The 23,325-nt window shown below is 40.4% G+C and overlaps 1 protein-coding gene across 1 annotated transcript; it reads right to left on the bottom strand.

Annotated features, from left to right (window-relative positions):
* Positions 1-1,088: 1,088 nt before the first annotated feature.
* LOC124267018 (probable N-acetyltransferase 16) lies at positions 1,089-14,532 on the bottom strand. Its single transcript, XM_046701863.1, has 4 exons — positions 14,435-14,532; positions 8,830-9,009; positions 2,240-2,473; positions 1,089-1,730 (listed from the first exon to the last, which is right to left on the bottom strand). The coding sequence occupies exons 2-4, from the start codon at positions 8,989-8,991 to the stop codon at positions 1,203-1,205; spliced, it is 924 nt and encodes a 307-aa protein (XP_046557819.1). The 5' UTR covers positions 8,992-9,009; positions 14,435-14,532; the 3' UTR covers positions 1,089-1,202.
* Between the last annotated feature and the right edge of the window lie 8,793 nt (positions 14,533-23,325).

Below are 23,325 nucleotides of genomic sequence, written 5' to 3'. Positions count from 1 at the left end.
AGCAATCTTTATTATTTCAACCGCATCAGGTTTTTCGTTGACCATTCTGGTGTGACTTCAGTGACGATAGAAGTTATTTTTCTGTATTTTCGTTTTTTTGAATGAATCCTGACCAAATATGTCGTACATATATTGTAGAGAATTAGTTAATACCGACTCGAGGTTCTTTTAATTTAAAATACAGATAACACGTTCGTGCACTTGATTGAAGGAAATGGTAGTTTGGAGATCAGCCCTAAAGTACGAGACAAGTACCGAATTCCGGATTAAGACCAGTGTTAAGTCTCAATTAAGGGGCATAGTTATGCCCATAAAAACACACGAGGCAAACATAGATAAAATTTACTTGACGCAATTTTATACGCCAAACGTAAAACATATAAAAGATCGATGTCATCGTAAGTGGTGTCAATAAATACAGGAAAGCAATATTTAGTCACACTAAGTTAATGGCATCATCGTGGTAGGCGGATACATTGATATTTGGAGTATATTACTGGAGAATGTTTCCACTGGCGATTTGAAGAGGGAAGAGTGAGAGAGTGCAGTGGCGGATACAGCTTTCTGAGAACGGGGTGGGGGATGGCGGGTGCACAGTTCATTTTCACCCGTTTTCAAACACACATACACAGACAGACACACATACACAGACAGACCCACACACAGCTGGATCCGCCTATTGCGTGAGTATGGCTGTACGCCGCTTTTACCAATATTCCAGCAATATCACGTCGGGGAACAAAACATATGGGCTTTACACATTACATTGATGTGGGCAACCCGGCTTTGCGGAGTGTCGTTAACCAATTAACCACTAGGCTACACCAAAGGCCTGAAAGGGGAAGAAGTGTGCACATGTGCTTATAAGTGGTTGTGCAAGCGTCAACGTTTCATTCCGATTTGAATTTCCTCCGAGGTTACGGCATAATGATTTATAATAATAAAGTTTACAGACCACTGATCATTATAACTGGATTAATTACCATCAGGGGCCCGTTTCACAAAACTCTCGTAAGCTTAAGATCTCGTAGCTTTTCTCGTAGCATTCGTACCTCCTATACTGTAACATAGGAGGTACGAATGCACTGGTCAATCAGAATAGAGTTATCTCAGATGGAATGCCATGCTAATTATTTCAGATACGTGGAATTATAATCAACACCAACATCACATCGCCCTAATCACCGTCTGGTTTTGAAAAGTCACTTGAAGCTATCTTCAAATACAGTGATACTCTTGGGATTGAAGTCGTACGTTGGAATATCCATATTTGACAACAGTTTGTCCAGAACATTGGCTAGAAGTGGGTTGACAACCACCATTAGTACTATCACTGTGTTCTTATCTGTGACGGTTTTGATGTACTCAATATGGCTTAAGACGTGTTCTCGAAGCAGCGTGCAATCAGTTCCGAAAACGTCTAAGCAATATCTGAGTCCTAACTGGCAAGGCACTGGCGTCCCGATGGTGAGAAGTGACACTCTGGAGGTATTGTTCCTGGACGCTAGAGGTTTGACACCAGAGGTCAGGATGTACCTCATGTTTGAAGCCAGAAGGCGTACAGGAACCCAGTCTATGATCACGCGTCCACCAGGGAATAAACCTTCACATGTATTTTTGTCATCAAACAAAGACGTAATTTCCGCTGAGCTAAACGTCTCAAGAATTGTATCCAGGGGCTGCTGAGGGACTTTCAATCGTTCCATTTTCAAATGATAATTCAGGACCGACTGAAAACAAAAGAAATGATAAAACAAGGCATTGATCAAACTATACTGGACTGTATTTTGTAAATGTATACATATGGGATAGGAATATATACATGAAATGGTCAGATTTGTGTAGTCCAGCAAATTCAAACGTGGGCTATGCGTGAATAAAAGCGACGCATTTTCTATAGAATTATAATCTGCTGAGAGCAAAATGTATAGGTATCACAACTGACTGTAACTGCCTTCCATTCCTTTCAGTCCCGGGGCTGCATCTAAACCAAGTTGTCGCCTTTGTAAAAACAGGATCTGCTGTCCGAACGTTTAAGACTACTGCTGATTTATGTTTTGATAGTGAAACTGCTTCCCGTTATGACTGCTTAAGCCACTTTAAACACTTAACGACCAAACTTTTCATTTATTTTATACAGCAAGAATTTATTGTTTTCGTTTCTAGGTGACAACTCCTTACACCACTGAGACAGAATGGGAAAATTTACAACGTTAGCAAACAACATGGATTTTGTTACCTTTTGAACGAGCTGTGTGTGGGTGCTTTGAAGATGTAGTTTCTTGGATTCGTAAGTGACACCATGGGTAACCATGGCTTCATATTTGATAGATTCTATGTTCTTGTGATCTTCACACGCGTAATGCAGTAGTTTTCCATACAAGCCCTTCCCACGGAACCCGCTCTTGATCCTGCTTGCTCGCACGAAGAACGTGATGCCATCGTCAAGCAGGATAATGCTGGTGAACCCAACCTTTGGAAAAAGAAGAATCAGAAAACGGTATATCATTTACCAGTAAATGTTAAATAACATGTTTGGAAAGTAAAATAAGAAAACGTTGGGGCTAAAGAAAGTACACATACCTGTTTCAACGTGACTTAAATGACAAATACCCGAAGAAATATTTATTTTATGGTGACTGTATTTGATCAGAGTGTTTTGGAATTTACGACAATTGTGTTTCAGTCACTGTTTTCCAGCTAATGTTCTTAAAACGTCTCGAATTGCGTTGTCAAATCTAATGTGCATTGCATATTTCTTTGAGTTGAAGGGTGATATAATATTTCAATTATTTTGCGATTGGCTTATTCTTACGAAAACATTGAATTCCAGAGAATCAGATACCAAAGGTCGTAAAAACAAAGAACTTGGTCATCACCCAATACTTCTTCTGTAACGTTCACCATAGCGAAGACTGCGTTTTAATATACACATGGTATACACATGGTATACACCGGTAATTATATCATTCTAAAAACAACAACCTTCAGAATCCCTATCCTGTATTTAGTAGTCAATGAGATGCCAACCATGTATGGATATGCTTTGAAATTCCTATTCTAAAAGTTTTATTTCTGTCTGAATTTCCCATTCTCTTAATCGTGTTCTGTTCTTTCCTTCTTTTGGTAACACTTGTCCTCTCTCCTTCCACCTCTGAAGTCCCAATTTAAAGCCTTTGAAGTTCGGATTTTTTCAATCATACAGAATGTTTCTCTGTAAGTGGCGCACAATTCGCCATCACTTGAATAACATTGTGATCTTCATTGTAACTGAAATGTACCATACATTTAAAAGCACTAATTATAATATCACACATCACAGTACATTACTGTCACTTAAGTATATTTCGATTTCAAATATCAACCCGACCAAACATAAAATAGATTTAGATTTCGGACGAGCCCCACTTTTTCCTGTTGTGAGCAAATCCAGATATCTATTATATCAGCTCATGTAAAATGTTTTTCAAATTTCATTTCAAAATGTGACTTTTGTGTGCATTTTTGTGTTAGTTCTGGTGTGTAGTATATTTAACTATCTGGACAGAGACAATAGCGGCCTTTGTGAAATGGTGATTAACCCAAGCTTCAGTATGCGACCTGATTCCATTGTTACACACACCAGGGACAAGTTGCTGGAGATAGGACACTTTAACAATAGATCTGTTACATCGGTGTCATCAAGCAAGTCATGGACTTACTCAACAGTCAATCACAGAAGAAGCACTTGGAGGAGGAAACACAATAGAAGAGGGAGCAGATCTGACAGGAGAAAACAAAGACCAATCAGTGTCAGCACACAGTGTGCTGACCAACCAACTCCAAACAAATCTAAACAATTAAACATGTGTTTACTAAATGTTCAATCTGCTGGATATAAGTGTGAAGATATTGCTGAGCTGATTGTTGATTCCAACGTGGATGTATTTGTGTTAACTGAAACGTGGCTGAAACACTCTGGTGATGAATCGAAAATAGCATCAATGACGCTCCCTTGATACAAATGTTCACATTTGCCACGTGAGACCAGAGGTGGGGGGCTTGCTGTTATATTTAGATCAACACTGAAAATATAACTAAAACCTACAGATTTAAACACACAATACACGTCATTTGAATCTTTAAACTTTTTATTGACTGCCGGAAGCATGACAACAAAGATAGTTGCAATATACAGGCCACCTCCATCGAGAAGAAACAACTTGTCGTTTACTAATTTCTATGATGAATTTTCTACATTGCTGGAAGGAGTGTGTGTGGAACGCTGACGAATGATTGTACTTGGTGATTTCAACATCCACTATGGCAATCCATCTGACCAAGAGATGATCAAAATGTCGAAACTCCTCAATTTTCAAAATTGTGTCCAACTTGTAAATGAGACCACACACAAGCGAGGTCACATCCTTGATTGGGTTATAAAAAAGGATGATGTTAACTGTGTGAAATGCGTCAGTGTCACCGATCTGCAGATATCAGACCATTCACTCGTCACGGTGGAGTTAAATGTTGATCGTCCACCAGTACCAAAGATGTCTGTTAGATGTAGGAACGTCAAGAAAATGGAAAGGGAAGCATTTCGTACAGATGTTATGACATCCCCTCTTTTTCTCGATCCGCCCACAGATCCAATTGAACTAGTTGATCTGTACAACGGTACTCTGCTGCAACTCCTGAACAAGCACGCACCAGAGAAGACAAAGTGGGTGACTCAAAGATCATCGACTTGGACCACGACTCCCGAGATTAGCAAGGCAAAAGCTGACAGGAGATTTGCAGAGAGTGCTTGGCGCAAATCAAAATTGGAGGTTCATCGGCAGATATATCGTTCAGCCAGTAACAAGGTAAATCTTGCTATCAAACGAGCAAAACAAAGGTATCTGAATGACAAGATCAAGAACAGCATGCAGGATACAAGAAGCATGTATAAAACGCTCTTCAGTTTAGTGAGCAAGCCTACAGACAATCCTCTCCCAAGTCATGAGGATACAATACACTATGTGACCAGTTCCTCACTTTCTTTACAGACAAGGTCGACAACATCCGGGCTCCGATGATGCAAATTGAGACTGAATAAGGGAACGTCAGGGAGGATCTCACTCCCACAGTATCCTGTAGACTCACAGACTTTGATGATTACACTGACTCTGACATACTCAAAATTATCAGAAAGTCTAAACCAACATCTTGTGCTCTTGACCCAATACCAACTCGAGTTGTCCTCGAATTCATTGACATTCTTCTACCAGTGATAAAGTTAGTCATTAACGGTAGTCTCTGCTCTGGAACTGTTCCTTTCGCCTTCAAATCAGCAATTGTGAAACCTCTGCTAAAGAAATCAACACTGGACTCACATCAGCTGAAAAATTATCGTCCCGTATCCAATCTTTCATACCTATCAAAAGTAGTTGAAAGAGCAGTCAGCCAAAGACTCTCTGAGTATCTCTCAGAGAACAACCTGCATGATCATCACCAATCTGCCTACCGTGCTCACCACTGCACCGAAACAGCTCTCCTCAAGATTCTCAATGCTCTGCGGATGAACATTGACAACAACAGGGTTGCGCTTTTAGCGCTTCTTGATTTAAGTGCCGCTTTCGATACTGTTGATCACTGCAAACTGCTCAATACTCTGAGGATCAAGTTTGGTATTGTTGAGACCGCCTTAATGTGGTTTCAATCCTATCTCATTGATGGATCCTACTCAAAGGCAGTCATGCTCAAGTGTGGAGTTCCGCAGCGCTCTGTGTTAGGACTTCTACTTTTCACTTTGTATGTGAAGGCTCTTGGAACAATCATCGATGACCACAATGTCCTGCATCATCAATATGCTGATGACATACAGCTTCACAACTCATTCTAACCTCATCCTCGGGAAGCTAAGATCATACTCCAGCATATGTCAGATTGCTGTGAGGATGTCAAGACATAGATGTTTAACAACTATTTGAAGCTGAATGATGACAAGAGCGAATGCCTTCTGATCGGAACACCTACACGTCGATCTCAATGCTCAGTGCCCAGTTTTGAATGAGGTTCTTCCCAGATCCCAATATCTGACACTGTTAAGAATCTTGGTGTGATTCTCTGTCCAGAGGTTTCACTCGATCACCATGTCACCAATCTAATCAAAACCTGCTTCTTTCATCTGAGAAATGTTGGGAACATACGCCAATACTTAAGCAAGGACTCTGCTGTCATCCTTGTCCTGTCTCTGGTGATGAGTAGACTGGACTATTGTAATAGTCTCCTGGCCGGTGCTGCAAAATATCAGATCTCCAGACTACAACGTGTCCAAAACATTGCTGCTAGAATTGTGCCAATGACTCCAAAATCTGATCACATATCTCCAGTTTTGCGATCGCTGCACTGGCTCCCAATTGAGCACAGGATAACCTATAAACTATGTTGTCTTGCGTTTAAGTGTCTCTCTGGAATGGCGCCAAACTATCTTTCCAGCCTCCTCGATATCTACCAGCCCACTAAATCTCTCAGATCAGAGAACAAACGATTTCTTGTTGTCCCTCGGGTCCGCACCAAACGATTTGGTCATAGAACATTCTCTTTTTCCGCTGCTACTGCCTGGAATAGCCTACCCATTGAAATTAGACTTTGTCAAGTTCCTTTCGTTCTTATCTCAAGACCTACTTCTACAGACTCGCCTATTCCAAATGATTCCTACCATTGTTCTGTGTTCCTTACTGTGTGCACCTTAAGCATGCATTACGCATGGCAAGGCGCCTCATAAATGGACTATTATTATTGTTATTATTATTGTATCAAAATCAAAGATCCCCCTAATCAATGCATAAGGAAAGGCATGTAAAAGAAAGGAAAACAAAACCAGACAATCGTATTCAAACTAAGAACCAATAACAATTTCACTGACACTATTTGCTTGTAATTTATACAGAGTTTCATGATATGAAACGAGGATAATACAATTCAGCTACCAAACAATGTGGGGCTGTGGGGTGGCCTAGTGGATGAAGCGTTCGCTCGTCACGCCGAAAACCCGGGTTCAATTCCCCGCATGGGTACAATTTGTGAAGCCCATTTCTTGTGTCCCCCGCCGTGATATTACTGGAATATTGCTAAAAGCGGCGTAAAACCATACTCACTCTTTCACTACAAAACAATGTAAAAATTGAAACTTTGATCAGCTGGGGAATTCTCTGCCCTGAAAATGGGAAATAGCAAGTACCACTTAGAGGTTTTGTACGACATCAGCATGGAAACTCAAAGATAATAGCAGTGTTTGCATACCAAACGTTGTTATATATTTATATGGTTAACGTTTCAACAACCAACTGCCTTGGCCCACATGGGCGGAGGGATAGCCTGTGGTTAAGCGTTCCCTCGTCACACCGAAGACCCGTGTTCAATTCCCCACATGGGTACAATGTGAAGCTCATTTCTGGCGTCCCCTCCGTGATATTGCTGGAATATTGCTAAAAGCGGCGTAAAACTACACTCACTCACTTGACCACAGCCTTGTCCTTAATTTGAACAACGTTCTGATGTCTCCCCGCTGAAGGCTGTAACAGGTCTGGATCTATCTCCCATATATCATACGCAAGAGGATAAACGGGCAACAAACTCAAGTATAAAACGTTTGGTCCAGACCAGATTGACCCAGTTCCTGAAATGAATCATTCATGTGTGCTCCATTTGTACTTTATTTTTCATTCATTTTGCAGATAAACATCTTCAAATAGGAACAAATGTCTGTATATTTGGCTTGTCATACTTGTTATTATTACACGTACAACCGTGTTTTTGATAATACACTGAAACCTAAGCTATATATGAAACTACATCGCTGCCTGCTTACATCGCTGCCTGCTTACATCGCTGCTTGCCTGCTTGCCAGTTCGTATACGGACCAGATAGAATTCAATACACGTCACCTGCAGTTTGAAAAATTAATGTGCGTTTTGCATTGGGTCGATTTCTATCGCTGAGCCATCACAATGCAAAGTGTTTCATGATATGTTTCATTATTGGATGTTTAATATTCATCACAAGTGAACGGGCAGCTGGGAAAATCAGATGGTGTGTATGCTCGTAGTACATCGGTATCTACACAAGCTCGTACTGCCATACTATCAGCCTTGTTAGATGATTCCACTGCTTTCACGATTGCTAAGAACAAGAGAAACATCTGGGCTGAGACAATTAAACTGTTTTCCAGCACCATTCAGACCCACAAATATTTCATAATAGTTGTTCTTATAAGCAGACTCTATTAAAAATAACAAATCGTTTCTTAGAGCTTACCATACTGGTATGGCAGGGTTTGCTTATCCTTGTCAAACTGTGTGAGTGGCGTGTGCTATGGGCATGGCAGTATGTGCTTATCCTTGTCGCCCTGCTACTGGCATGACTGGACATGCTTACCATTTCGCAACCACCTTGTAAACAGACTGATTTTCAATATTCAATTCATATAATATTTCACGGCTTTATCGTCCAATGGAATGTTTTGGCTGACAATCGAGACAGGTTATTTTCCTGCGTGTTCGATCCCCTGACACGAGCCGGGAATTCTTAACCATGTGTAACACGATCTCTAATATTCAATGCAGTTGAAGGAAAGCCAAGTTCTATGGATAGTCAACTTCTTTATTGCAATGAGTGCGACGTTTCGGCGTAGGGTCTAGAAGCAACGATGATAACGGTATTAGTACCTACACCGAAACGTCACACTCATTGCCACAAAGAAGTTGACTATCCATAGAACATGGTTTTCCTTCATCTTTACAACTTCTAAAATGCCTCTCAAAGAAGTTCAATGCAGTTGTTCAATTATAACATCAAATTACTTACAATCTCCTCCCCGATGACGTAGACATAGCATCTAGCATTGGGGTCGTCCATAATCGTGAAGTAAACGTGCCTTAGGTAGTCCAACCCGAAGTAGACATCACCGATACCCATAACGCCATCAAAGTCGTCTTCTGTCGCCCGACGGGTGAGATGGCTGGTCATCTTTACGAAGGCTGATCGCTGACAAGGAGACATATGAGAATAACAAGAACAATACCACGACAATACGAACAAGCATGCATAACACTAGGTACTATCGACAATACGAACAAGCATGAATAACACTAGCTACTATCGACAATACGAACAAGCATCGACAATACGAACAAGGAACACTAGCTACTATCGACAATACGAACAAGCATGAATAACACTAGCTACTATCGACAATACGAACAAGCATGCATAACACTAGCTACTATCGACAATACGAACAAGCATGAATAACACTAGCTACTATCGACAATACGAACAAGCATGCATAACACTAGGTACTATCGACAATATATATATATATATTCGGCGGATATACATCCGCATTATCCTCAAGGTACATATCACATGCAGGTAATATTCTGATGTAGGTCACAGGAGTGGTTCATTGAAGAGCATGTGTCGTGTGCATGGCGACCAAGAGCCTCCATCGGATATATGATTAAGCTACGACAAACCCAACAGAAAGTCGCGTCACAACAAAGCAATTGTATATGTCGTCTGGGATCAACAATGCAATGTGGTTTAATTACGATCATCACAACAAAATCAACTTTGTGGAACAGCTACCCAGGTGAGACACCTCTGACGGTATGCTGATCGGGCGGTTAAAGTGAACTCGTGTACTACACGACTCGCTGCAATACTATGGTAGATATTCGGTAATTTCGCACACAATATCACCAAACAAACGTTTGCACTTTAGTAGAATTGGTCTAGAATTAGTCTTCAGCAACCAAAAGGAGACTAACGGGATCGGGTGGTCAGTCTCGCCTACTTGGTTGACACATATCGCCGTATCCCAATTGCGTAGACCGATATTCATGCTGCTGATCACTGGATTGTCTGATCCAGATTCGATTATTTACAGACCGGCGCCATATAGCTGGAATATTGCTGAGTGCGGCGATAAACAACCAACAAACCAACCAATCTCCCAAGGTCATCATAATCCCCACATGAGACGTATAATGAAACATCACAACATCACAACCTTCCATGATTCCATCTGTTTCCCGTAAAACAATCGCACTGGTTCTCTCGACCAGCTCCTACCTGATCAAAACCTGCCATGTCATTTTATTGTCAATATTTTCACCAACACGATCGTGGCCATGTACCCCATTGAAAGACAATTGCTACCGAATTTTAACTCCATATATAAATAAAGAATGCGTGACCTACTGCTCTTGTACCAGTGTACCAGTGCTCTTGTACCAAAGTAATAGTCCACAAGCATGCATGTGCCCTATGCGTCCACTTTACTCACACGCATGCATGTGCCCCAAGCGTCCACTTTACTCACAAGCTTGCATGTGCCCCAAGCGTCCACTTTACTCACAAGCATGCATGTGCCCTAAGCGTCCACTTTACTCACAAGCATGCATGTGCCCTATGCGTCCACTTTACTCACAACTACATCAGCATACTGATGGTTATCCTCAGATCTGCCGAGTCAATTTTGCTCCCCCATTCAATCCGGCGATAACATATATAGCACTATTTTCGTTTTGTTATGAAAACAGTCAGTGACAGTGAATAGTGATTCCATTATGCTGGCTGGCTTGCTGAGTATGGTTTTACGCCGTTTTTAGCAGTATTCCAGCAATATCACGGCGGGGGACACCAGAAATGGGCTTCACTGATTCCATTATGACAACCAGACTTGAATGACTATTATCTCTAGAAATTGTGTATTTCAATGACAGTTTTCTGATAGTGTTTATTTCATAAGAAACGATATAGTATTTCTGCATTTGCGAATGAATGTAAATTAAACGACCTTTAAGTTTTAGTTTAACCATTCAAGCGTTTCATCTTCCCGACAAGCTGATAAAGCTAGTGAGTTAAAATTTAAAGTCACATCGGCAGTATTTCAGCCACATCGTGACTATGTAAATTTGTAAATGTGTACATGAAATAAAAACAAAATGATATACCTACCTGTCTGCAATGTATACTTAAAGCTAGCATATAACAATAAAATATTATTTCTAACTTTAACGGTACAATATAAAAATGGACTATAGATTGCCAACAACTGAAGGTAGATCCCCATACTAGGGCCCATGGGGACATACAGTACATTTGCTTTCTGCGTGGACCCTAGCTGGATGTACATTCCTTCAGCTGTCAGCATCAAGCAGACAAAACTTAACTCACTCGCTGACACATTATATTTAATTCAAAGCATATGTAATAACAGCCGCTTCGTCTTCTGTTGGCGAATGTTACGTCTTTTTCTGCAACTGCTTACCCAGTCACCAGTGAGTCTTCTCATTTGAACCGGTTTCAATCTAACCATCACTTTTCACATCACTGCACTTGAAAAGAATTTATAAATAACGCACTCATCCTAATGGTCGTTTCGTTCACAATGTTGCCTTTTCATGAGCTATGATTCATATCTAGATAGCACACCAACAGGTTGGGCCTGTAACTACTTAACTGATATCAGATGAAATGTGGTTACCTTTTATTGTATGAAATTAGTGAGTGTCAGTTACGTCATCATGTGGTAAGATGTGGCGGGCTGCAGGGAGCGGAACTAACTATCGATCTTCCGCTCACGAGACAGACACTGTGTCCATAGATTCATGTGATGTGTGACCAAGTAGGAAAGAAAGTCGTCGAGCGATATCAAAGGGCTTGATGAGTACATTCCACGTAACAAGCACTGACGATATTAGGTTACACGGTAATATATGCCTCTGTGTGGAATTAGTGCAAGATGTCGAAATATTCTTTCTTCCTTGGCAGCTCTTATACCAGCATATATCTCTGTTGACATAACTGGGTTTATTACAGCAACAGTATATATACGACGAAGAAAGATCAAACCCGACATTGACTAGACTACTGATATCTTTAACATGTTCAATCCTGTATTTTGTGTCAACACTGCTCGATAAACTACATGCATGGAAGGTCGCTGCCTGTGTTGAGAAAACACATTCCAAACAACCCACGCATATGCCATATGAGCTAGCGACCGACTGACAGCACAATTAAAAGTATTGATCCTGTGATAAACTTGAACTATTGTAAACGAGCAGCATGTATGAGTAGTCTATCACGCAAAAACTGCAAACTGCCATACACAGGAAGTGGAAGATACTGAAGTGGCTGGATTCTGCGGACCTGATGACATAACATTGAGTGAGTTTTAAAAACTGTCATCAAAAGGCAGTATAACATATCACAGATTTAATCTAAAACTAATGTGAGACCATATTAAAATACTTATTATTCCACACCACAATATAAAAATACGCTATAGATTGCCAGCAACCAAAGTAAAGCCACCAGGACAGTTGTATGCGCCGTTGTTTTAGGGACGGCTCATCAGCCTCTACTTACAGGCTAATGGGAGAAGCCCGGAAGGCACCGAGGCAAAACCTCAGGCCTTGATGGTGGATTGTGTCCAATAATTTTGAGTTAATTTTACAATCTCCACCATAGACGATTGAGCCATAATCTACTTCAGAGCGGATCAGTAATCTGTATTGTTGTAGGAGGGTTTTCTGATACCTCCCCACTTTGAAATAGGGATAACTTTGAACAACTCAAGAGCCTTCAGGCATTTATTCTTTAAATATTTAATGTGGGGTCGAAATGTTATTTGATAATAAAAAGAATTATACCCAGGAACTTAGCTTCTTTAACAACTTTTATGGGAACGTCGTCCATATGTAATTCCAGGTCTTTATGGTGTTTATTTGTTCTATATTTTCTACATTCTTCTACAAATATATATTTAAACATAGATGACGCTTACGGAAGCGTGAAAATAAATTTGGTCTCACTATCTCCTACGCTCGACATACTTTCTCCTACGTTGGACTTATTAAGTTTCTAATATTACCATTAATCGACATATGATCTCCTTAATATCTGCTACGTAGGTGATGATAAATATACATGTATATTAATATATATTAATCTGCTATGGTTGGCTTAAATCCCCAGTCACGCAAACAATCAGTTCCTGATGCTTTACTTTATATTCGTGTACATACACAACTAATGCTAGGTGAGGTGAAAGGAAAATTGATGAGTCACACGTAATTATTAAGTCTAGCAACCACGTCCGAACTTGAAAATAATTTCTCCATTTTTTAAATATTACATTTTTGTCTTCTTAAAGGCTGGTAATGGTTAAGGTATCTACATTTTGAATCGGGGCACTGAGTGACGCTTAATGTCATAATTACGATCGCTGACATGCGTATGGGATTGTTATCGCCAATTAGAGCAAGTGAGTAATTCAGATTATGAAGCATGGATATTAAGTTGAAAAAATGTTTGTTCATGCATCACGTTAGATGGTAGAAATGGGAGTCGGTGACTATGCATAGCACTAATGCAGTGTTACTATACAGTGTTGTTGTGTATGTGTATTAATATTATTACTAATTGCACTTATGGAAGTTTGGGTGTGGTTATGCTTGTTCTATCATACACAGAGGGAGAGTAGAGTGTGGTGGTAGGGGAGGTTATGATATGAAACTCTGGTTAAAACACGTCCTCAGCAAGTTGTTGCTTGTCTTCAGGTGGGCTAGGTTGACTCGGATTCAACTCTCGTTGTTTGTGGTTTGTTTGTTCGTGATTGTTAACAAATTGGCCTGACTGGGGTGGGAAAGTGTTGAGAGCCGCGTAAAACAATGCGAAATTTCAATAAGGCAAAGAACTGACATTATACTTACTTGTACACCGCTGTAACACAAGGCAATATAGTGACCAATAATCAATGTCACTCGCATTAAAAATGTCGCGCAGACCACAATCATAGGTCACTTGGGGTCTGGTTCTAACACAGAATCCCCATAATGTGAAATGCCACAAACTCAACCAGCTGTAATATTTATTGACAAGAAGATGGTGACGTAGTCTTTTATCTCTGAGGAAGGTCAAGAAAAATATTGTTGACAGACATTTTCTGTGTCAACTTAGCAAAGACACTCTACCGGCTTCTGAATTGTGGCAATAAGCACGCATAGTTTGCCACCGATAGTCAAAGACAGGTCTGAGCGTCAGAGGTCATCACGCAGACTATGACTTATGTGCAACGACCTCTGGGAGAAAATACACTTTAGAAATAGTCATGCAATCACATAATTAGTAGTCAAACACACGCTCTTGTTAGTCAACAGTTAGCCTCGTAGATGATGTGTTATGAACACGTACCAGGAAAAACATTTGATATAAGTCCTTTGTGCCTCAACATAACTGGTTTCCTTCAAACTGAGCACATGCGCCTCCTACAATCTGGATCCATGTATGAACCAACATCTGGATAACCTGGCCCATCGACGTTTGATTCACTTCTATTTAACAACAGTGATTTTACCGGTGTGATATTGTTATAGAAACCAGGCTGAAGATAACTTACGGTTGTGGAGGAGTGGAAGCAGAATCAACGTAGATCCCAGTGTGAACACGTTCTGTCTTGTATCCCGTCTCGAGCTGTCCTCCAGACACCGTCCCGGATCGGCGAACACCGTGCACTTGACTGACTCGCTGTACATCGACTTGAAGCAGGTGTTGTAACGTGGGATGAGATGACTTTAACTGGGGTAAAGAAGACTGCGCTAGTAGCATAAGTGTATTTGCGAAAAATGGTTTGCACAGGCATTACCACAAGCGCACTATTGCACTTGAACATTACAGAACACTTAAAATACGAAGTTGTGTTATTTCTTCATTATTTTAGTCTCAATTTCAGATTCAATCAATTTAATGACAAAATATTGGCTTCTTCGGTGATTGTGTACATGTGCAGACATGGTCTCGTCGCTATATGGCTGAAATAATGTCGATGCGACGGAAACTTTTAACTCACCCAACTCAATCTTCTGTTATTGCTTTTAAATAAAAAAATCGACATCAAATGATAACTGAAGTGCCAGATGGCTCGTCGACGATGCCATGCGTGGTGAGCGAACGCTTTAATAACTAGGCTACGCCACCACCCAGCCAGTAAGAAAGCAAGAGTAATCAGAAGGTGACAAATACCCCCGGCCTCCACAAATTTGAAAGAACAAATCATCTGACAGTTACAAAAAGTCCAACTTCATTTTCATGGAAATCATGAAAACTATAAGTGCCAAACATCTGTAAATAGCAAAAGGCACCACTTTGGGATATGTCTCATATATTTGCCAAGTTTTATTAAAAGATATTAAAAGGTTTTCCAATTGTGCTCTGGTAACGAAGCTCACCCCTCCCTTTTGAGATTAAGCCTAAATTATTTCCATGGAAACCGGGAAAAATATAAATGCCAAAAATCTACAAAGAGCAACAGATACCCCTGGCCTCCACAAATTTGAAAGAACAAATCATCTGACAGTTACAAAAAGTCCAACTTCATTTTCAAGGAAATCATGAAAACTATAAGTGCCAAACATCTGTAAATAGCAAAAGGCACCACTTTCGGATATGTTTCATATATCTGCCAAGTTTTATTAAAAGATATTAAAAGGTTTTCCAATTGTGCTCTGGTAACGAAGCTCACCCCTCCCTTTTGAGATTAAGCCTACATTATTTCCATGGAAACCGGGAAAAATATAAATGCCAAAAATCTACAAAGAGCAACAGGCACCACTTTGGGATCTGCCTGATATATCTGGCACGTTTAGTTTTATTGATAGATATTGAGTGAGTGAGTGAGTTAAGATTTAACGTCACATCGGCAATATCTCAGCCATATCGTGACGAGAACTGATAGATATTGAGCCATTTTTAGTTATGCTCCGGAAACGAAATCCACCCCTGTTTGAAGTCCAAATTGTTTCCATGGAAATCCAGAAAAATACAAATGCCAAATATCTGTCAATAGCAAAAGGCACCACTTTAGGTTCTGTTTGATATATATGTGACAGTCAGTGTGTAAAATCAGGCAATTTACAAATTTGTAAATTGCCTTATTCACTAGTCAAGTTGTAAATTACCTGAAATGTTCATAAAACATAAAACACAACGCAATATTTCAACAATATTTCAAATTATAAAAACACATACATTTTGTTTGCAGAAGTAATGCTTTCTTGGCACCTGCTGTTTCGTTTCACTCCAGCTTTAAAGCACTTGCATTTGTTGGTTTCACACTGCTTGCCACTCTTAGAACAGTTGCATTTGGTGAAACCCTGCCCGCCGCATTTTGATTCACCTTGAACAGCTTGTCGTAGAACAATTTCCTTCTCACGACAGATGTCACCCATGGTGTACAGTTTTTGTGTACAGAGATCGAACTGATTGCGGCTATAACGTCCCATCAGCACACCTGCACGAACTCCATTGCGGTAGAGGTCATCATCACTTCTCTCCATAATAACACTCATGGTGTTGCGAGGATCCCCCTACCGCGATCAACCAAGGGGATTGGTATGGAGACGTTGTCCCCAGGATTCCCTGCAGCGTATTCAAGGCGACTACGTTTTACCATATGCTCTACCTGAGCCAATTGGCCTTCAGCAGAACGCTTGCGGTTTCGCTTAATGATGTCAAACATATCATATGTATGTGTGAAGTAAACAGTTTCTTGAAAACTGGAATTGCGTTTTATTTTCATTTTTTCAATGTCGCCACACTGTAGGATTTCACATCGTACAAGCTTCAGAAGAAGCTGCAGCCCTGAGTTCATCGAGGAACTGAACATATTCATCTTTGGTCATCAGCATTTCTTCTTTTCAGTAACTCTTTGTGGAAAAAAATATTCTTTGTGGAAAGCCATATATGCAAAAGAAATAATAAAATAGAACATTTCAATCATAAATGGGGTCTTCTCTTCCCAGTACTTTGATGAATTTAAAATGTTTCCAATTTACCTGAGGTCATATTTCTCTTTTATTGACTTATATATGTGTATTAACATGATATTTACATAGTACCTGTACATCATCCATCTGTCTGTACATCTACATCTACATCACCTTTCTACATATGACATTGTAATCCTGGGAACCAATAAAAAACAAAAACAACAAAAACAAAAAACCCAACCTCTTTGTGGAAAGCTTCTTCCGTTGTATGTGCCATCTCGGAACTAAGACAAGTGATGGTTTTAAACAGAGATGTCTACTCATACTGGTTTAGATTGGAAACCAGAAAACTCACAATTGAGAGATGTCAGGAGAACACACCAACCTGTTCCAATCACACTGTGTTGTTATTTATAACAATTTAACAAGTGGTAGCAACTGAGACTTTCCTGTTCCTGAACATCAACAAATAGTTACAATGATGCGACTAGGGACAATTTATCCCTCAGAACAGGTGAGGTCTGGGATACCGGGAATGTGGTTTGCGCCTCCTCTTGTGGGAATCGAACTTGTATAGTGACCGATAGTTGTAATCACGCTCCTACTCCACCTCCTGCTGCTGTTAAGTGTGTATATTATCCAGACGCTGCCATATTACTTACCTCGAAAACACATTGTTATACTCCACACCGAATACAAACGGCGTTTTACAACGGAGAAATGTATGACCGCTCTCCTCGCCATTATTATAGAACAGGTCACGTCACTTCACGAAATGAAAACAACAGTAGGTTATACCGACGGATCATTTATGACGATGCCCTACTGTCCATCGTCGGTTTACACATGAGTATCTGCTTACAACGACGGGGACAGACCTCCAAAATGTATCCCTTGTGGTGAAAGGTTCACCATGAAGCATATGCCGCTTGACTGTTAATTCGCAAATAGAGTGTTTAAAATACTGGTTTAATATCATCCGTATGCCAGAACATCGGCTTCCGAAAACAGCTTATAACATGCTCTTTCATCTAGATAGTATCGGTAAGGTTACATTGGTATCGCATATCAGGACACTATTATTCTCACATCTAATCAATCTGTTGGCGATCTATATTAATTTCTAAACGATTTTCGTAAAGTAGCAGTAAATATGTTCTATAAAGGATGGCAATTCAACTTAGAAAACGGTTCACGTTATGATTTGTACAAAACGTTTAAAGGTCACATGCAACCAAAAAATCAAACATAATTAAAACACAATTATCACTTCTTCATGACATATAATATGCATTGCTGATTATGAAAAATCAAATAAACAAAATTATAAGCGTATAATCGCAAATCAAACGTGCAATATTTTGTACTTGGGTTTACCTCCCTCGAAACGAAGCAGCCGGGATACCGAACCCAGTCGGAGCGGGAGGGTGTGCACTCAAGTGTAACGGCTGGTTTATTAGCAGATGCCGCCTTCACGGGTCATTGTGTGTGTATATATAGAAAGTTGGGTTTTGTAAATACATGCTCATTTTTTGTGTATAACATTTTGCAATCAACAGACATCATAACATGTCATGTGTTCAAGTATCACACTGCCTGTCTGTGTAATTACATAATGTGACAGAGACCGAACTCGGGCCATAAATAAATGCGTTTTGTTTATGGTGTATAGCCTGATTGGTGTTAAGTTCAAATTGCATGTGGTCAGTGATCGCAGTTGTGTATTGAATATTGTCATTAGCAGACAGGCAGGCAGACACACAGGTGTCAATAAAACAAGACATTGAGTTTTGTCTGTGACAACGACATATCTATATCACAGTTAGAAATTGTGTCAACGCTAAATAATGACATTGCTTTTAAGTATCGAACTGAGAAAGTGACTCGGTAAGAAGAACGTGTGGTGAAATAGACAAATGAAATTATATAAACAGTTTATTTACTGTCATAACATATAAAAAAGCTCGCGCCTGTGAGATATCAACAAAACATTAGGAAAATAGCTCACACCAAAGCCTTCACCGAGTATTCACCAGACAGCCCGCTTCCAAGTTGCGCGAACCTATTTCACTGCGCACGTGCTATGAGCGCAGCCCAGCTGTTGAAACCCGTATTCCCCAGAAAAGTCTGGGGAAAATTAGTGAAACGTTTGAACTCCGATTTCGCGCGTTTTTTTTCATCGCGTTATTTTTCAACTTTATAAGTTGAATTTGCATTTTTTGACGCTTTGTTTCGGTAACTCCATACCGAAAGGTATCAGAATCTGCAAAGTTGTGTTTTACGTTGCATGTGACCTTTAAGACTAATTTATTAGGGCCAGAAATTGGAAAGTTTAATATAAATTGTATATTTATATACTTATCCTATCTCACGACTTGCACTTCTCTCTCTTGCTTCGACTTTTTAGATTCCTTGTCCATTCGCCCGTGCACTCCATGCTGCTCTCCTTAATTAGCTGCCTTGTTCCTAATAAAGCTTGCAGCATGCTGCACTAATTGCTCATGTGACTACCTTGAATGATCATTCTCATCTTGGAGCCAACGTTGTAATCTGAGTAGTGGGGAGGCCGGGCGGGCATCCATCGCGTGAGATAATATAAGTATATAAATATACAATTTATATTAAAATTCCAAATTTTTAAACTTATCCTATCTCACGACTTGCACTTGTCCCACGGTTGGACGGCGGGCCGCAGATTATTTGTAAATTGTTATGACGTGCCGTGTACCTCCCCAGTATAATTGCCCTAAAGGAATATCTTATCTTAGCTGATATCTCTTTCCCCAAGCCCGACCCCAGGTTTTGCTTTTGAGGCGACTCCTCCTATCTGTTTCTTTTTATAGTGACAGTGAGACTGCATGGTAGCTACATCCTTAATAGTTTCGGCATAAAAGTTATTATTTTTACGTCAGCTATCGTTTATAATGAATCTACGTCTAACTCAAATTGGGCATTTAAAAAGTGTCCTTTGTAATACAATATCGTCGCACACTAAGTTGCATAAAGCCATGGTCTGTTCCAAATAAGTCTTTTTGGACTTAGAAAAAACCCGCATTGCTCATTTCTGCACTAATTTCCCCTCAGTAAGTCCTTTTTCTCCGTTTCCTATCTCTCTACCACTGAGACTGTAGTTAGGCCGAACTTAGTTTAACAGATATTTCACACATTCACATATCAACAACATAAATTGTAGAGATAAATGAGAAAATACAGTTTTTTACTATTTCCGACAGTACTTTATAGTCCGGGTCGCTGTAGTTCTAGTTGGTGATCTGGTTCTGATTGGAGCTCTGGTTCGACCATCTGAATAGGATCGGCCATGAGATGTGGATCTGTACTGTGATCCCGATTGGTCAATGGCTCTGTAAGATGATCTAGATCGTATAGGTGACCTGGGTTGGTAAGATGATCTGGATTTGTAAAGTGATCTGGATCGATTCGATGCACTAACTGGAAACTGTGACCGTGATCTGGATCTATAAGGTGGATCGGTTAGCTGATCTGGATTGATTAGGTGATGTGGATCGTAGTTGTGCTCTGGATCGTGACTGTGATCTGGATCGATCCGATGATCTTGATCGGCACGGTGATCTAGATTGGGCTTGTGATGGTGATCTGGATCGTGAAGGTGATCTAGATCGTTGTGGTGTGGTGAATGATGTGGCGATCTGGATCGGCGATTAGGTGACGAAACATGAAGTGTTGATTCATGAGGAACGTCCCCCGGCGACCCCGGCTATTGTAGCCAGCTCCGTCCGGTTCAATGAACTGTGGGGAGACAGTTGGCTGGTTGAACGCGGTTGGCCAGGCTCCAAACAAACTGAGACAGTCGAGGGGATATGTACCGATGATCTGGATGATGATAGTGTCTATCTAAGGTCCCCTGGTAGTAGATGGGACAGGCAACAGAGAATTATCGGTAACAACCACCCGCGAGTGATCTGACGCTATGGAAGGAGGTGATTGATGCGTACGTAAAAATAGGCGCCGAACGTCCTCAGATAAGTAAGAATCTGATGAAACGTCCATTATATCCTCTTGAACCACAGACGTCGCGCTCTTGCGTGAAGGTACGATTTTCTGTCGCTGTAACTTGATACGCTTGGCGGGAGTGGGATCAGATTCTGTTGATTTCCTGTCCCTATCGGCGATTCTCCGGGAGCAAACACGAAGATAGGGCTTAAAATCCTCCTCTTTTAGTGAATTACACTTGCCACATCTTTTGTTCCAGTGACATTGTCCAATACAGTCACTGCAAGACGAGTGAGGGTCGAGCGACGAATAATTCGTCTTGCATTGAGCGCAAACTTTCCTTTTCCTTGACTGATTATCAGTTTTCCCCATGATGTTAGGGTGAAATAATGTCCCTAATAATATACAGCACGTCCACACAGTCGTGCGACAAGAAAGAGAATGAACATTCAAGGTAGTCACGTGGGCAATTAGTGGAGCATGGTGCAAGCTCTATTAGGAACTAGGCAGCTAATTAAGGAGAGCAGCATGGAGTGCACGGGCGAATGGACAAGGAGGCCTATGGAAAAAAGTTTACAGTCGTTCAACTAAAAGTCGAAGCAAGAGAGAGGTGCAAGTCGTGAGACAGGATAAGTTTAAACATAATATATATCAGTTTAAGCAAATAGTAACCTAAGAAATGTACATATTAAATACAAAACTAATGAATATCACTTGAAAGAATACAAAGAATTTGTCAATTATGTAACTCTGCTATAGATGACGAAATACATATTACCTTTGAATGTCCTTATTATGCAGAAATACGAACTAAATATACCGTTTCTATTTTGTCACCGAATGATGCCGGTGTAGTATTTAAATTATCTTTATTTGTAAAACATGGAATGGAACTAAGAAATACCTTGTTTAATGGAATTTCAGATTTGTAATTACCTTACTCTAAAAAGTCCTCCTGATTGCCCCAATTGTTAAATGAATGTTATATTTTTATCATTTCCACTGTATCTACTAATCGGTGTTTTCTCAACCAGTGTATTTATGTAAACTTGAATATGGGCTGATGGCCTTTGATACAATAAATCACCTTTGACTTGACTTTGACTGTGTGAACTTTTCAATTGAAAGGGATTCACATTATCAAACATTTAACGTGAAATGTCTCATTACTCGTGTGAGCTCGCTTCTCGTAATGTATTACTGGAAAGAGACTGGTCTGCGTCATAAACTGTAAATATGTAAGTGTAAAACTTATTGTTTATTTTATGCTTATCTCAGATCCCATGTTTTAAATTGTATGTAATATTGTGTTGCTGGAATATTGCTAAAAGCAGCATAAAACCATACTAATCCGCTCACTCTTAAATGGTCTTATGTATAGGTATAGTAGGTATCGTTGCTATAATATCATGATAGAAATAAAGCAGATGCCAGGTAAAACTTTAGTTCACTCTTTCACCGAGATCCCCAATGACCCCAGTTTGGAGCTGTGGGGTTTTACTTTGCTTTCGTCTCTCGCCTGTTGAAGTCTGTTGAAGAATACCCGTGAAGGTCCGGGTTAGAATCGTGATCTTCAGTAACCCATGCTTGTCGCAAGAGCCGACTAACGGGATCGGGTCGTCAGGCTCGCTGACTTGGTTGACACCTGTCATCGGTTCCCCATTGCGCAGATCGATGCTCATGATGTTGATCACTGGATTTCCTGGTCCAGACTCGATTATTTGCAAACCGCCGCGATATAGCTGGAATATTGCTGAGTGCAGCGTAAAACTAAGCTCACTCACTCACTCATCATTCACTGTTGAAGAAAACAGGTTGTATTTCGTCTTTGTCCAGGCAATGCTTCTTGAGAGTCAGTTTCCCCCCATTTCCTTGAATGTCTGTGTGAGTCGGTATCCGGCATGACTCCACTCGTCTGCCTTAAATAGTTTTGTATCTAGAATTTGGCTTTCAGTGCAGTGCGGTGTGTGATAGTGTCGACGGGTAGGTGTGTCGACAGGGAAACTAGCTCAGAATTATACGAACAATACGTTGACAAAGACGAAGGAATAAGCTGATTCCAAACTTCTTTGGTTGGTTACACAAAGACATGACATAAACAAATACACATAAATGGGGTGAGCGGAGTTCCAGCTCAACCCCAGGGCGTTTCCTACGAGCGGCATTATCCTGCTCGCGGCCGTCCCTACACAGACAGTCGGAATACAGGACTCCTTGACAATATAGATGTGAGCATATATATACAGTTTTTGACAACAATGGACAGGCGAAGACTCAACAATGGACAGATAGAGAAACAATAGCACTTCCTTGGACCAGTTGATGTGATGGCAGACACGGCCAAGGGGGATGACCATTTAAGGCTATAAATGTCATATACAATAATTAACGACAGTGAGAGAGCGGTACAGAGTGGTACAGAGCGGCTGCCAATGTACACTGAGGTAACGATAAGAAAAAAAAGCGGGTTAGCGTCATATAAAGAATTACAATGAAGTCTCACGTGGCTTGGCTACGTAGTGTTTGGTTTTTATGAATATTTGGACGATGG

This window comes from Haliotis rubra, unplaced genomic scaffold (assembly GCF_003918875.1).
Source record: "Haliotis rubra isolate DU_JTF1 unplaced genomic scaffold, ASM391887v1 Scf1296, whole genome shotgun sequence".
NCBI classification, from domain to species: Eukaryota; Metazoa; Mollusca; class Gastropoda; order Lepetellida; family Haliotidae; genus Haliotis; species Haliotis rubra.
Note: the sequence above shows the minus strand (reverse complement) of the source record. Positions and strands in the feature narration are given on the sequence as shown.

What these genes read in the sequence shown, in the direction of transcription:
- LOC124267018 (XM_046701863.1), bottom strand. Translation starts at nt 8,991, where the DNA reads ATGACCAGCCATCTCACCCGTCGGGCGACAGAAGACGACTTTGATGGC. An exon ending in ACGTCATCGGGGAGGAGATT is followed by an intron (nt 2,474 to 8,829) that starts GTAAGTAATTTG and finishes CTTTTTCCAAAG; the next exon opens with GTTGGGTTCACCAGCATTAT. An exon ending in ACACACAGCTCGTTCAAAAG is followed by an intron (nt 1,731 to 2,239) that starts GTAACAAAATCC and finishes TTTTGTTTTCAG; the next exon opens with TCGGTCCTGAATTATCATTT.